General features: G+C 46.9%; 1 protein-coding gene across 2 annotated transcripts; it reads right to left on the bottom strand.

Annotated features, from left to right (window-relative positions):
- Positions 1-4,442: 4,442 nt before the first annotated feature.
- Positions 4,443-13,002, bottom strand: LOC125436635 (protein NipSnap homolog 3B-like). 2 transcript variants are annotated; one of them, XM_048503815.1, is made up of 6 exons: positions 12,518-13,002; positions 9,436-9,661; positions 8,442-8,597; positions 6,650-6,799; positions 4,972-5,058; positions 4,443-4,881 (listed from the first exon to the last, which is right to left on the bottom strand). In XM_048503815.1, the coding sequence occupies exons 1-6, from the start codon at positions 12,575-12,577 to the stop codon at positions 4,805-4,807; spliced, it is 756 nt and encodes a 251-aa protein (XP_048359772.1). In that variant the 5' UTR covers positions 12,578-13,002; the 3' UTR covers positions 4,443-4,804. The 2 variants fall into 2 exon arrangements, with proteins under 2 accessions (XP_048359772.1, XP_048359773.1); XM_048503816.1 differs by having other exon boundaries at positions 12,741-13,002.
- Positions 13,003-13,768: the final 766 nt, after the last annotated feature.

Here is a 13,768-nt window from a genome sequence, read left to right as displayed (position 1 = left end):
CACGGTATGAAGCAGGGGTGTCCAACTCTGACCGACTCCAGATGTTCATGGACTATGATTCCCATCATCCCCCCCCATTATTTATTTTCTTTATTATTTATTTGTCTTTTATTATTTATTGCCAGTTTTGTACTTGAGACTGAAGGTGTGCTCACGGTATGCAGCACAGGTGTTAAACCCCTTCAAATACCATTGGGCTCAGAAGGGTGCATCTCTGCTTGCACTGTTATTGTACTGTTAGTGTTCTGTGAAAAGAGCTCACAAGGGACCTTAGACTCACCTGCTTTATTCCTCCTCTCAGGCTCCGTGAGCATATTTACAGTACAATCCTAAACAGAGTTTTACATTCTGTTAAGCCTGTTGATTTTAATGGAGTTCAAAGGATGTAACTCCACTTGAGATTCTGTGATGTGCCATCAAGTTGCTTCCAATATATGGAGACCCCATGAATTTATGTCTTCCAGAGTGTCCTGTTGCCAACAGCCTTGCTCAGGTTTTGCGAAATGAGGGTTGTGGCTTCCTTTATTGAGTTAATCCCTCTCGCGTTTGGTCTTCTCTTTCCCTGCTGCCTTCAACTTTCCTAGCATTGTTGTCTTTCCAGTGAACGATGTCTTCTTAGAAGAGAAGAGAGAGAAGAGTTTGGATTTATATCCCCCCTTTCTCTCCTGCAGGAGACTCAAAGGGGCTGACAATCTCCTTGCCCTTCCCCCCTCACAACAAACACCCTGTGAGGTGGGTGGGGCTGAGAGAGCTCCGAGAAGCTATGACTAGCCCAGGGTCACCCAGCTGGCGTGTGTGGGAGTGCACAGGCTAATCTGAATTCCCCAGATAAGCCTCCACAGCTTAGTCGGCAGAGCTGGGAATCAAACCCGGTTCCTCCAGATTAGATACACGAGCTCTTAACCTCCTACGCCACTGCTGCTCCTTATAATGTTACTTATAAAAAGAACTATGATTTATGAGTGGTAAAGGAAAACTAAAATAGAACATAAGAACTATATAAGAAATCATCACCTGGTTCCAGGCATGAGGGAGAATGTGGTGCTGACCTCGTGTGTGTCACGGAGACCTGGGTGAGAGAGGGTGAAACAGTCGCCCTCAACAATCTCACTCCAAGGGGTACCGTGGCAGTCCAGCAGCCTAGGACACAGGGGTCGGGGTGGCGGGCGATGCTCATCCCAGATACTATCGCCTTCAGGACGCCCCTGTCCCGTGGGGATTGATGGCATGGAGTGTCTAGGCCTTCATTGGGACTACCAAGAGAAGCTGGCTATCCTGCTAGCACTGGCCACCTAGCGCGACCGGGCGGATAGCCTGTCACGCTTCTGGAGGTCGCCTTCTTGAGTGGGCGCTGAGCACCCTCGCTTAATTGCTGGGTGACTTCAACGCCCATGTTGATTCGCCTCCTCGCCAGTGGTACGCTGATCTAGTGTCATCCATGGCGACGCTTAGGCCTCTTCTTTGCGAAATACTGGTGTCTCACTTCATCAAGGAGGCTTCACACTCTGACCTAGTCTTCGCGGCAGGTGTGCATGTGGTCTTATCCTCTGTAGAAAGAGTGCCGGTTCGGACTACTCATGTCCTGAAGGCTCGATTGATGTTCTATGCCCTCGGCTTCCAGGGTGACGGGCATATGTTTTAGCCCGCCTGAGACTAATGGAAACTCAGAACGTCTCCAAAATGCTCATGGAACTTCCCGCCACTGGCTTACCTAGATGAGCTGGTAGAGAGCTGGGACACCAGGCTCTCTGAAGCCGCCGACGGTATCGCCCAAAGCGCCCTTCCGGCATCAAGATCAACCCGCTCCTTGGTACACCCAGGAGCTGAGGAAGATGAAAAGGGAACTGAGACGTTTGAGCGTAGGTGGCGCGGTACTTGACGAGGGGCCAAGACACCCATATCGAACGCTATGAAGTTCTATGGAGAGTGCTGCGAAGGAGACTGCCGGGCATACTTTGCTTCCGCCATTGAATCTGCAAGGTTCGCTTCAGCACAATTTCGTAATTCGACGCTGACAACTTCTCGAGCAGGTCCAAAAGAGACTGATTTTGGCATTAGGCTGTGAGGCTTTGCTTAACTATCAATAATAATAAAGTCCTGACCCTCCGCCAATCCTCCTGCCACTATTGATAATGGTATAAGGAACTAGAGGCCCTGGGTTTTGTCCTTTTCTGACCACTTCAGCTTACTTGACCCAACTAATGTTGACAGGGATCTCTGGATGCGCTTCATCTACCACTTCTGTCCTTTTGGACCTGCAGTTCTTCCTGGTTGGTGAAAGTCGGCAGGAGGAGCTTCGAGCCACCTGTTGATATAGTCAACTGCCTCTTGAGCAAGGAGTTTTCCTGGTCGGCTTAAAGAGGCAGTGGTCCGGGGCTCGCTTCCTAAAAGACCAAGACTTTAGATCCTGGAGATCCGCCACTACCGCTTCAGTTTAATTTGCCATTCTAAGGTAATTTGACAGCGGTATGCTCAGTCTCCAGCTGCATTCCTGATGACACAAACGCATTGGATCCTTCCAGTCTGGCTTCCGGCCAGCTGGTCATGGACCCAGACGGTGCTGGTTACTGGTTGTGGACGACCACTACACCTCCTGGACAGAGGCGTGTTCGGCCAAGTTGAAGCTGTTAGATCTCACCGAGCTGCCGATATGGTAGATCATTTACCTTTCATCCACACCGGGCCGCTGTACCGGGGTCTCGAGATTCAGCTCCAAATTGGCTGATCTCGCTCCTCCGGCGATCGGGACAGCAGGTGGCATCGTAAGTGAGATCTCCGTTGCCGCCTATTATGTGCGGGGTACGTAGCGAGCTTCATATCACTTCCTCGATGCTTTTAATATCTACATGCACCTCTGGCAGTCTAGTTCGAGCTTTGGGCCAGCGGGTGTCACCAATATGCTGATGACACCCAGCTCTTATTCGCGAATGGAGGGCAGCCCAATTCCTCGCCCCCTGATGCTTCCAGCCGCTGTCTTGATGCTGTGGCTGGTTGGTTGGAGTGTAAGTCGCTGAAGTTGAATCCCACTAAGACGATATCCTGGCTGGCCGGGAGGTCCGTGGCCTTTGGCTCGCCTACCCCTTCTTGGCGACGTTGTACCAATTCTGTCCGCCAAGAGCCTGGGGTGACTCTGATCCATCTCTATCATTGGTGGTCCAGGTCACCCAGACAGCTCCAGGGCAGCTTTTACCATCTGCGCAGGCACGCAACTGGCCCCGCCAGATTCTCCCTGCTCTGATCTGGCCATCAGATCCATGCTGACGTCAGCTTCTAGATTAGACTACTGTAACTCTCGCTTCACGCTGGCTTACCTTGGCCATGATCCGAAACTGAAACTCGTACAGAACGCGCAGCTGCGACTCCTTCCGAGCAACAGCAAGGGACCGGATTACCCGTCCCATACCAACTGCACTGGCTGCCGACGAGTACCGGTCATGTTTAAAGTTCTGGCTTTGACCTTTTAAAGCCATTCTCATGCCTTGGCCCTGCATATCTAAGGGACCGCCTCCCTATATCGCCTTCTTCTAGGCCCTCCGCTCATCGGAGGCGACTCGTTGGCATCCCTGGCCCTAAGCATGAACCGCTGGCCTCTACAAGGGCTAGGCTTTTACGGTTTGGCCTCCTGGGGAACAGGCTTCAGGTGAGATCAGGGCCTCAGGATTTGCTAAAGCTCGCAGAGGGCCTGTAAAACGGACCTGTTCGGGCCATGCCACAGCCGATGATATCAACCGCAATAATAAGTAAACATCTGGCCTCCCGTGGTTCATAAAAGGGGAATAGAATATTGAAGCCATCTTCGCTTTAAAATTTTATGTATTTTAACTAATTTATATTTATATTTATGATGTTTTAAATCTTTATGTTGTTGGAAACCGCCCTGAGCCTTCGGGGAGGGCGGTATACAAATATAATAAATAAATAAATAAATAAATAAATAAATAAATAAATAACCTGTTTGCACAGTGCTAAACTATGTTTTGGTGTTATGCTAAACTATACCAAAGATTGACCACCTTGGTCACTGTGTTTTCAAGCAATGAACTTCATAAATTGATCATATCTGCCCTTGGCAATATATTATTTAAATGTCAAAGGGAATGTACCCCCCCCCCCCAAAAAAAACTTCTGTGCTGCCTTATCACGGGAAACCATAGCCCCATTTTCTGTTTTCAGACCATTGTCATCTTTAAAAGGGCCATGCATATGATCTCAGTGTGTAGTGGATTTGGCCCACAGCAATACCTGCTTTATTCTATTTACTTTTGAACTTTGGAGAGTTATAGAGATGATATCCAAGAATTTTGTAGTTGTGGTGTATGAATAAATTAACCATTTAAAAACAACAAAAGTAACAGGTAACACATACACACACACACCCCCGCCGCCAGTGCAGATCTGTCCTACATACTTTCCCACTCCTCAGGAACTACATTTCACTTAAATGTGCATATTATATTTATTTAAGTACAAGTACACAAGAAACGAATTATTTGTGATGGGTAATCAAACTCCAAATCACTCTGGGAAGATTCAGTGTCCCACTCACTTGGAAACTAACTGGGATCAGCTTACCTCAAAGGGTTGTTGTGAGGCTAAAATGGAGGAAGGGTAAATTATGTACCTCACCCTGATCTTCTTAGAGTAAGAGTAAGATTTTAAAAGTGCTCATGAAATAGAAATAAAGTCTCACACACAATAAAATATTTGACAGTGCATACATGATACAATCATTTCAGTGGAGAAGGCAAATTAAGTTTCAGAAGGCAAATTAAGTTTCTTGCTGCATCCTTCAGCTGGTACAAAACTATTTCAAAGGTGAAAACGGTGCCGCGATCAGAATCATGTTTCGCTGGGATTCCAAAAACTGAACACTCTCACGTACTGAAAAGTAAATACAGCATGGGAGAAAATTGGAGTAAGCTCTTTGAATAACCTTTAGAAATGTTCACATATCTTTAAATTGCTGCTTACCGGCCGCAACCACCCTGGCATCTTCATGGGCACGATGCCTTCCGGCTGCGCGGGTGTCCGGGTCCTTGTGCCACCAAAGCACATGAACTGAAAAAGCAAAGATCAAAGCAAAGCTCAGATTTGGGAGGGACCCCCAGGGAGCAATCAGATATTCCTTTTGCCTGCAAGAGCTTTCAGCAGAAGATCCCAGTGTGGGATGAATGGGCAGGTCTCTTTCAGGAGACCCAGGGTAGTCCTGTAAGCTTTAAATGCTCCCCCAAAACATTTGGAGGCCTGTCCTCTCCCTTCCGGCACTGTGTTGTGTTTCCATCCTGGGTTCAATTGGGGGTGCTGGATATAACACCATAAACATTTTCACAGCAGTGATAAAACATTTTGAAAGCATTTTGAAAAAATTGTCTAAATGTTTGATTTCTGCTGAGTGGTATGGACTATTGCTGTCCTGGGGCATGTTCTATAATGTAATGATGATTTAGAAATGACCTGGTGCAAAAAATCATTGTTTGGTCATGGTGGGGGAAGGGGGTGGCCATATGGGGGGCGGGCGCCCATATGGGGGGGCACCAAACTCAAGTTTTGTCCCCGGGCTACAGTTTGCCTAGGTATTCCCCTGTTGGAGGGTGTTCTCAAAATGCTACGACAGCGCTTCGTTCCTAAAAAGCAATATGCTAGAACTCTGCCTAGCATAGAAGCTTTGTTTTCTGCGGAAGGGATTATTTTAAAGGCAAAGCTAGGTGTTGCAAAGAATACAAGACTGGCATCTAAAAGAAGTGGCCCTGGGTTAAATCTCCTGTCTGCCCTCCTTCCCCTGATCTAGTTCGATTTACTCTGTGTCTGGATTACTGAGGTACCTGAGTGTGGATATGCACAAAATCAGGGCAACGGCTTAAGGCCCACGTCTCAATAGCTCTCTCTCTCCCTACAAGCCCTTGTCCTGACTACCATTCTTAGGTTGGCTGTTCCTCTTCTTAAGGTAGCCAAACTTCTACCCTGTCTTGTGCTTTTACTACAGAAGTTCCCACCCTGTGGAACGGGATCCCTGAAGAGGTGGAGGGGGGCGCCACAAGGCTGCTCTGCTTGCTGGGGTTTTTTAATAGGACTCTGCAGGCATTTGTAGGGGTGAGAGGGTTTGTGGCGCTTTGTTTTGAAACTGGGGGTTTTAAGCTGCCTGAAGCCCAGACAGGCAGGATATGAATCTTTCAGTAAGTAAATGAAACACAGAGGATTAATTTTGCATAAAACTATCAATGGTGCACTGAAAATGAATAAAAAAGCAGTAAAGTGGAACCAGACCTTACAGGGGAGAAATCAACACAGGGCAGTAATTTTTGTTGGGAGCGTTGAGTCCCTTTTCTAATGCTTTGGGGCAGATTGCCTTTGCTAAATAGCCCTCCATTTGTGCTCAGAGGTCCTTCTATTACCTTATGTCTGTGCATGGCCAAAGATAGCGCTGCTACATCAAGGAGGAGAGGAGGGACTGCAAAATCAAAATCCACAATTGTTGTAGGAAAATGTTCTGTTTGCACAACCGGAACTGATGCAAGCATTTAACAGTTCCTTCCTCTGCAATGAGTGGGGCCAGCATGTGCATTTGGGTACCTAATGGTGGCTCAGAAGAACAGGAAAAAAAAACTTGAAAGTTGTTCTGATTTTAAATGTAAAACAGCTGGTACTATACCTGTATTAAGCATTCCATATTCTGTGTGGAAGACTCCAATCAGCGTAGCATAGCTTTTACTGACGTGGGCATCTATTGCCGCTTTGAATGACTGTCCCCACAAAGCCGGCCCGCCCGGTTTCTGCTGATAAGTGACCAACTCATAAACTCCTGGTAGGGGAGAAGAGGATTGGCATGTGATAAAGACTGCAATGCAGAATAAACAGCCAAATGCTTAGATTCCACCATGGCTTATCCTGGCTTAGATCCTTGATAGCTCAAAATAATCAGTGTGTTTCACATACATGCAAACGCTTTGGGTTATACGGTATCTACAAGATAGTTAGATAGATAGTTTATTTATTGCAGTCATAGAATAAACCAATACAAATTCTAGTATATAACAAATAATTGGCATTCAGAGCAGATCTTATTCACGTATAATATGTGACTCAAGAACTGGGAAATAAATATAACAATCCGTTAAAACTGTGAAACAAATTTCTATAAAACCGGTAATGATTCTCAGCTATAAATAACATAAAACAGGAAAATACATGACTAAAATTGTTATAAAAATCTATCACTTTTATACTAATATAATACAGCCAATTTAAATAAAACGGTCAGATTCAGATAAATAAATGACATTTGGTTAAAACATTAGACCCATTTTAATGACAACACAATACACTTTCAGTTGTGCCTTATATTTCTGATTTTGAATGCTATCCAAGCAAATACAAGTAATAAATGAAGAATTGGCAAGATTGCGCCTATGCATCAGGATTAACTTTCAGTGTTTCTTTAAAGGGGGGGGGGGAAAGGAAAAGTGGATGGGTGGGGAATCATAAAGGTATCTGTGCTAGAGTGGAGACCATAAAATACTTAGGCTCATTTCCCATCTTTCCCAAAAACAGGCTGATCTGAGACTAAAGTGGAAAGACATGGGACTCCCACTCTAATCTTTGCCAAGGTCTATATGACCACGGGGACCCTTCCCCTATTGGCCAGTTTCTCCATGGAGGCTGCAAGTTTGCCCTGCTGCATTGGAGCAGCAGTGGTGTCAGAGGTTAAGAGCTCGTGTATCTAATCTGGAGCAACCGGGTTTGATTCCCAGCTCTGCCGCCTGAGCTGTGGAGGCTTATCTGGGGAATTCAGATTAGCCTGTGCACTCCCACACATGCCAGCTGGGTGACCTTGGGCTAGTCACAGCTTCTCGGAGCTCTCTCAGCCCCACCTAACTCACAGGGTGTTTGTTGTGAGGGGGGAAGGGAAAGGAGATTGTAAGCCCCTTTGAGTCTCCTGCAGGAGAGAAAGGGGGGGATATAAATCCAAACTCCTCTTCTTCTCCTTCTCCTCCTCCTCCTCTTCCTCTTCCTCCGGTCCCAAGGCCTGGCTCAGGAGAGGGGAGATGATCCATCATTCTTACCCATTGAGGTCTCGGTCTCACATTTTAAATCTGTAACCTACTTGAGGTAAAGGTTGGGGAAATGGTGGGTGAGCAGCCTGTCCCTCTCCTCACTTACCACAGCCCTGAACTGAATGTGGCCTTTGCCTATCTAGGAATTAAGCCCGGATCTGCCAGTACACATCTCATTTCCAGGGCCAAGGCAGACTCAAGGACTTTGTAAGGTGTGAATTGGCCCTGATTCCACGTACCAAATAACCCTACTTTTGGTACAAAGCTAAGGCAGATTTGGCAATTTCATACTATGTAGTTCCTCCTTAATAGTTGTTGTTCATTACTGCCCAATGTCGCTTCCCTAATAAGATTAAAATAAACATTTATTTGACTGAAAAGATAACTCACCCTCTCCGGGAGGAGTCCCGAGCTTACACCATGGGACCAAGTAAGCTATTTCCATGTCCTGTGTTTTTAGGAGTGGTAGAATTGCAGACAATTTTTCCTGCCATTCTTTGTCACTGACAACAGCTTTCCGCGCAGCTGCTCTGTGGGCAAAATTATCTATGAGAAAGGCAAAGAAATATTAGGTTTTCCACAGCCAGGTTGGATGGAAGTACCAGTGACGTTGATGAGATTTCTGCCAATTGGCCATGCTGGCAGGGGCTGATGGGAATTGTAGTCTATGAACATCTGGAGAGCCGCAGGTTGCAGACCCCTGCACTAGTGCACGTGTCATTGCCTTCGGTCTGCTATCTGGGAGGGCGCAAGTGGGAAACAAGCCAGAATTGAGCCAGGATTTTTGCGTTCACACATTATGCAAAATCAGAATTAAGACTTGACAGTGCAGCGCTAAGGAGAATTACCTCATTTCAGTGGGCTGAGACCGGAGTAGCTCTTTAGGATTGCACTGTGATTGTACTTAATAAGCCATCTTCAGATTTTGGTGTGACAGACACAAACAAACACATGAAGCTGCCTTATTCTGAGTCAGAGTATTAGTGTATCACAGTATTGTTTCCTCGGATAGTGGCTATCCAAGATATCTCAGGTGTAAATCTTTCACACAATCTAGTACCTTGTCCCTTTAACTCAGGGGTCTTCAAACTATGGTCCCCCAGACGTTCATGAACTACAATCCCCATCAGCCCTGCCACTTGGCCATGCTGGCAGGGGCTGATGGGAATTGTAGTCCATGAACATCTGGAGGGCCATAGTTTGAAGACCCCTGCTTTAACTGGAGATGCTGAGAACTGAGCCTGAGGCCTTCTACATGCAAAGCAAAGGCCCTACCACTGAGTCACAGCCTCTAACCATCGCTATTAGAGTGGCATTCAAATAGCTTTGTGTGGTGTCTTAGCGAAGCTACAGTTTAAGCTCTATAATGTGATGCAGAGAATACCATATTTCCAGATGTGGAAGGCTTTATTCATTGAGCCCAGTTCTGCTGTCCAGAATCCAATCATCTCAGAGTGAACTGTCCGGATGTGGATGTTTCTACTGACCAGTTCCATGAATTCTTTGGTCTTTTCCGGCTTGATGTCGTAAGTACGGAGCTCAAAGATTGTGCCAGAATCTTGCCTGGGCCCCGTGGCAAGAGGTGAACGACAGGCCTGGTATAGGGTTGGCTTGAAAGAGAGAGAAAGGCAAAAATGACCCTCAGAAAATGATGGAGTGGGTTTCCGGAAACTGGTCCAGCATGCAGCGGTGCAGCTTCTCACAGGTGGCTCTTTTAAGGACCGCATCTCCCCTGTGCTGTGCCAATTGCACTGGTTCCCACTGGAATACCGGATCACCTTCAAAGTGTGGGTTTTGACCTTTAAGGCCCTACGCGTACTGGGGCCCTCATATCTCAGGGACTGTCTCTCCCCCTATGTCCCTACTCGGCCTCTGAAAACATACTGGTGGTTTCTGGCCCCTCAATGATGCAACTAGCCTCTACACAAGCCAGGGCCTTTACTGCCTTGGCCCCTGCCTGACAGAACACTTTCCCTCCAGCTATCAGGGCCCTGCAGGACCTTGGACAGTTCCACAGGGTCTGTAAAATGGAGTTGTTCCACCGGGCCTTTGGGGAGGCTGGTTGCTGATGGCCACCCCACGCTATTCCATGTATACCATCGCACCTGGTGCAGTCTCCTCTTGGGGAGGGGGAGAGGTCTCTGTCTGAGTCGCCATCTGCTATTCGGTTACTTGGTTTTGCTGTGTTAAATTATTCTGCTTTTAATTATATTGTATTATATGTTATTTTAATTGTTGTACACCGCCCAGAACCCTTTGGGGGTGGGTGGTATAGTAAGTCTCACTAATAAATAAAATAAATGACATAAATTACTCAGACCAGAGAAATGCTCTGTATCAAGATCTGGTTTTAGTAAATGCAACTGAATGAGATCCGATCAGGGTTGGTTCTAGGTTTGGGAGGGCAAAGAGCACCACGGGCCCCTCTCCTCTACTGCCCTGCCAGCCCCCCCCCATAACCTCCCTTCCAATCCACCCAACTGTGCGTCCTCCCTCTGCCCACTCATAATATGAGCCCTTTGGGGAATGGGTCACCTAAAAGTCCCAAAAAATAAATAAGCCCTCCCACTGTGCACCTGCCCTCCATGTGACTAGGCATGCCATTGCTGTTGCTATCTCTACCCAAAGCACCATCTATATGCCTTTGCCCCTTGACTCAGGGAGGCTCATGGGTGGCAGAGTGCTAAACACATGGGGGAAAGGGCACACCAGAGGGTAGCAGGGAGCCGCATGGGCAAGGGGGTCAATGACAGTGGGCCTGACCGGATGCTGTATGCCCTGGCAAGCGCCACAACTCAGGGTGTCCTGACACCAGCCTTGATCCTGATTGACTGGAACCAAGTGACTCAAGGATCCCACTGAAAGCTAGTTGTGCTGATGCATTCATTTGGGTGTATAATTCATCCACTGTGCAAAGTGGGGACAGGGACGGGCAGGGGGAGGACAGAGTCTTGGATCCTTGCATTTTCACTGCAGCCTCTCGCATTGCAAGGTGCTCCCTTTTGCTGCTAAGTGCCTCCACTCATGCAAGACCCGTGCATATCCATGACCTGGAAAATCGCTAAAGGAGTACGCTCCATAGTGAAAGGCTGTCCGCACAACATATGAGCTGTGGCCGAAGCAGAGGCAAGGCTTAAGATCCGAGCCAGAAAAATGGGACACATTTGCATCAGGGTCAATGACATTCCCGCATCTTCCCTTGATTTTCCCTGAGTTAGAAAAGACCCAACAAGAAGACAGGTCTCATAATGCTTTCTTATGACCATTTGGAAAAGTGATCTGGCAAAAGTGATATGAGGCACTGAGGCCCCTTCTACACACGCAGAATAATACACTTTCAGTCCACTTTCACAATTGTTTGCAAGCGGGTTTTGCTATTCCACACAGTAAAATCCAGCTTCAAAGTGCATTGAAAGTGGATTGAAAGTGCATTATTCTGCATGTGTGGAAGGGACTTGAGGGGCAGAAACCTGTTGCCTGGGTCCTGAACTCTTGGCCCCACTAGTTGCTAATGCCTCTGTTGTTTGGGCAGAGATCTGGCCCCTGCTCCAACCTGTTTTTGGCACACAGTTCACACCCCTGACATGATACGACAACATGAAGGAATAAATAGAAGGCCGTTTTCATTCTTATTCCTCTTAAAGAAGAGGCTGCATAAAGTTTCCAGATCACCATTAACCCTGAAGGGAGAGAGTGGAATGGCTGTCCCTATTGATAAAAAAGAAACCCCCCTCCCCACTCCTATTTTTGTAACAGCAGTTTGACATGCAGAAATCTACAAGTGGAGAGTTTCTTCAGGCATAGGCAGAAATGTTCTTGGGGGCCTAATATCTGCACACCAAACAATTATGCAAGATGCGGGGCTTGTAAAAAAAGAATCGTCAACCTGGGAAGAGGAGGAAATCTGGTCTGAGAAAGCTTGCAGTGATCAGAGTCGTACAATGAGGGGCTAATTTTCCTACAGAGTTCCCAATTCCTCCCCCCCCCCACCCACCCTCTCCAGTTCCTGCAGCTTTAAGAGCCACGTAACAGGACGAATGACAGTTTCCATATGAAGTAAACAATTGAATATGTGTGTGTTGTACAATACCTGTTCAATTTCAATCTGTTGTGCCCTTCTTAGGTACAAGACCCCTGCTAGAAAAGATACTACCTGGCAGCTTCTTTTCCCCACGTGCAATTCCCTAGATTCACTTTCCCCAGTACTTTTGCCAGGTGAAAAAGCTGCCTCTGTGGCTACTGAGTCTTTTGAATAGCAACTCCGCCATACAGCGATTTGAAAGGTGAGTTTCTCCTATAGTGGAAACAGGATTTATCTCGCACTGACTGTTCCAGACCAGGCAGTAGCTTAAAGGAAGGGCAACAGCTGCTCATAACGTTGACAGTCTCATTCCCAAGATCACTACCAGGAAGACAGGGGGGAAATAAATCACTTGTCCTGCCTCTCCCTTGTTTCCAGGAATTACCTGGCTGAGGATTTTGCCTGATGCAGCCCTGCGGATGAAGCCTGTAAAAGACCCCAACATGGTGACAGCAACTATGCGACCCACAGCCGGAGTTGGCAAGGAAAATCACAAGAAAAAGCACAGCCTGCTTTTCACCCTCGATCCCTTTCCCTACGGAAGCTGTGGAGAGTCAAAAAGCTGGCATGGCTTTTGGAGAAGAACTTGATTCGAAGAAGAAAATAACCTGGAAAACAGCTGTCCTTCTCAACAGAGGCGGGAATCTCATCATTTGATGAGATCAAGGAACTTTTCCAGATGTTTGCTTCCTTGCGCGTTTTGTAGCACGCAAGGGAAACCCCCGTAATGCAAAATCTTTTGCCAGCAACAAACAGGACTGCAGACCGCTTTGAAAGAACAACGTTCCTTGAGAAAACTGCCTTTTGTTTCCAGCTGGAGAACCTACACGGCTCTCCGTTGGCATTGAGAGATTCTTTGGTGTGCAATTCACTCGAAGGGTTAAGGATAGAGACTCTCAAGTTCTAGAGATTCCAAGAGGAATAAAGAGGGGGGCCATTTCCGGCCCATTCTCAGCCCTTGGAAAAGGCAGAGACATTCCAGTTCCGTGGTGGGAAAATCTGACGATCTAAGTTGTTTATTAGGGAAGGAGAGTCCCAGAACTGAGGCTTGCAGGAGAGGAAGTAAAAACCCTCTCCCTAAGTCTCTGCATCTGATATTTTTCTTCTCTTTACAAAACTGGGAGATCCCTGCAACATGATCCTTTGGCGGAGAGCAAGGAACAATTGAAAAGAGGTTGGAGCATCTCTCCTGCCAAGGAAGGAGGAAGTATTGGCGGCTTTTCAGATAGGGAGAGGCTGACAAGGGAGGGAGAGCCTGATGACGTTTTATATTGTTTATATGTGGGGTGGAGAAGGTGCAGCAGATGAAGTTTTGTCTTGTCCCCCCATATAAACCTGGTCATCCTGTTGGGCAGTAGACTTCCTACAGGCATACAGTGTCTCTGGATGTGGTGATGGTTGCTTGCCTAGACAGCTTGTAAAGCATGTTTGTAGAGGAAGAAAGATCTTTCAAAAGCTATTTGCCAAGATTTATTGTATTGTATTTCATTAAAACCAATCGAGAAGTCTGAAGAGATCCAGGGGAGGAGCAAGTCAGGAGGACTGGTTGACTAGGCTGTATTTGTTTTACTGTACCTTGTTGGTGGGATATGAGGCACCAACCCTTCAGTTTTGGAAGACTTCTCTAAAGTGTGGG

The sequence above is a fragment of the Sphaerodactylus townsendi genome, linkage group LG07, assembly GCF_021028975.2.
Source record: "Sphaerodactylus townsendi isolate TG3544 linkage group LG07, MPM_Stown_v2.3, whole genome shotgun sequence".
Classification (NCBI taxonomy): domain Eukaryota; kingdom Metazoa; phylum Chordata; class Lepidosauria; order Squamata; family Sphaerodactylidae; genus Sphaerodactylus; species Sphaerodactylus townsendi.
This window is presented reverse-complemented; position numbering and strand designations above follow the sequence as displayed.